The sequence below is a fragment of the Chaetodon trifascialis genome, chromosome 5 (genome assembly GCF_039877785.1).
Source record: "Chaetodon trifascialis isolate fChaTrf1 chromosome 5, fChaTrf1.hap1, whole genome shotgun sequence".
Lineage (NCBI taxonomy): Eukaryota > Metazoa > Chordata > Actinopteri > Chaetodontiformes > Chaetodontidae > Chaetodon > Chaetodon trifascialis.
The window spans coordinates 3495913-3497676 of record NC_092060.1 but is presented as its reverse complement, the minus strand read 5'-3'; the positions used below and the strand labels follow the sequence as shown (position 1 = coordinate 3497676).

The window sequence follows — 1764 nt, the reverse complement described above, 5'->3', positions numbered from 1 at the left end:
GCATTTATAAATATCAAATGATTGCTGATGATGATAAATCAGTGTTGATCATTCTAGTCAGCATCTTGACTATCAAATAGAAATACACAACTAAGCTGCAATTCCATGTCTGTAGGTCAAAAATCCTCCCCTCCGGATATATCTCCAAAGAAATCTCACTGTGCCCGTCCTGAGATTGTATTTCGATGGAGAAAGCGAGCTCCTGATGGATTACCGCCTCACCCGGACCTCGATGGATGCGGTGATGAGGTTACTGCCATCTGAGGGGAGCCGTGGCTGGGGACAGGCAATCACAGTCTTAATAACTGTGTACTGGCTCGCACACGGATTATCTTACAGCGTGGTGTCCCGGGCCTTTGGAGTTCCACTGACCGCTGCTTACAGGTATGTAGTCACGAATGATATAGGCAAATAAATTCTCCCACAGTATGATATTGAATGTTTGCCCACATTTCATATGCAGGTTGGTTCACAAAGGTGTAAAGAAGATTGCTGCACTGCGCCACGATGTCATCCGTTTCCCCACCACTCAGGAGCTGTAAGACATTGGGCACAGTTTCCAAGTCCTGGCCCATAGTCTGGTTTTTGCATCCTGCGTGGGTGCCATAGATGGGTGCCACGTCAGAATAAAAACCCTGCCAGGACCCGACAGCCAAGACTACTACAACAGGAACAACTTTTCCCCTCGATTCAGCTTCAGGTGGTGTGTGACGGGAGGGGCAAATTCATTAATACTTTTGTCTGGTATCCAGGGTCAGTGCACGACACCAGAGTATTAAAGAACAGTGGTATGTATGTACAAAGAGTGCTCTGTACCCTCCCCAAGGATACTTCATCGTGGGTGATGGTGGCTACCCCTGCATTAGCCATCCAGTAGCCATCATCACCCCGTATCAAGAGCCACTGCAGGGGAGGGTACAGAGCAGGTTTAACAACCACCATATCAAGGCTCGCTCAATTATTGAGCGAGCCTTCGGTATGCTTAAGACCCGTTGGAGGTCCCTGTTATTCAGAGCCATTGAGGTGGACCACACTTTCGCCCCCACTGTCATCACCACCTGTGCTGTCTTGCACAACATTTGCTTGACGACTGGGGACATCATTGAGCCTACGCTGGACCTCGATAACCCCTCAGTGCCTCCACCGCGTCCAGTAAGGGGGGAGCAGAGTGCTTCTGCTTGGAGGGAGAGACTGGCTGCACAGCTCTCAGCCCCTCCTGTGCGTATTCCAGCCTTGCAGGAGCATGTTTATTGAACAGTTTTTGTCTGGCTATTTTTTGTTTCTACATGCACCTGATGTGGTTTTTTGCAAGGCATTGGTTATGTGGCTATGGGCCCTCAGATACATCCGATATTTTTTTTTTATTACTGTGTTTATAGATCTCATTTATGGACTTGTATCTTAAAATACTGCTAATAGTGAGCACACGGATATATCAGTTTATTTTTTATTTATTTATTTACTGTTTATCGATCTCATTCATGGCATTTGGCTTCATGCTCCTGCGAACTCATTAATAAAGTTGACTTGATTTAACTTTGTTTCCTTTATTTCTCTGGTTGTTTGCAATTGTGTCATGTGTTGTACAGCAAGCTGCCCCAAACAAGTTGACCCCAGTGTTCAGTAAGGTTTTCACATAATTTATGTGTTTCGTCAGTGTTGTATTGTTTTGTTTCGGTTTAGAGTTATTGGACAATCTTAGTTCATTATTTAGATTAAGGTTTAAAGTGATATGATGCAACAGTTTAACACAGTTTACCCAGT

General features: G+C 45.1%; 1 protein-coding gene across 1 annotated transcript; it reads left to right on the top strand.

Annotated features, from left to right (window-relative positions):
- Positions 1-232: 232 nt before the first annotated feature.
- On the top strand, positions 233-1254 carry LOC139331764 (uncharacterized). The gene is given in 4 exon segments (XM_070963389.1): positions 233-384; positions 578-630; positions 633-799; positions 802-1254. Coding segments are annotated over 4 exon segments (825 nt in total).
- The last annotated feature ends 510 nt before the right edge of the window (positions 1255-1764 follow it).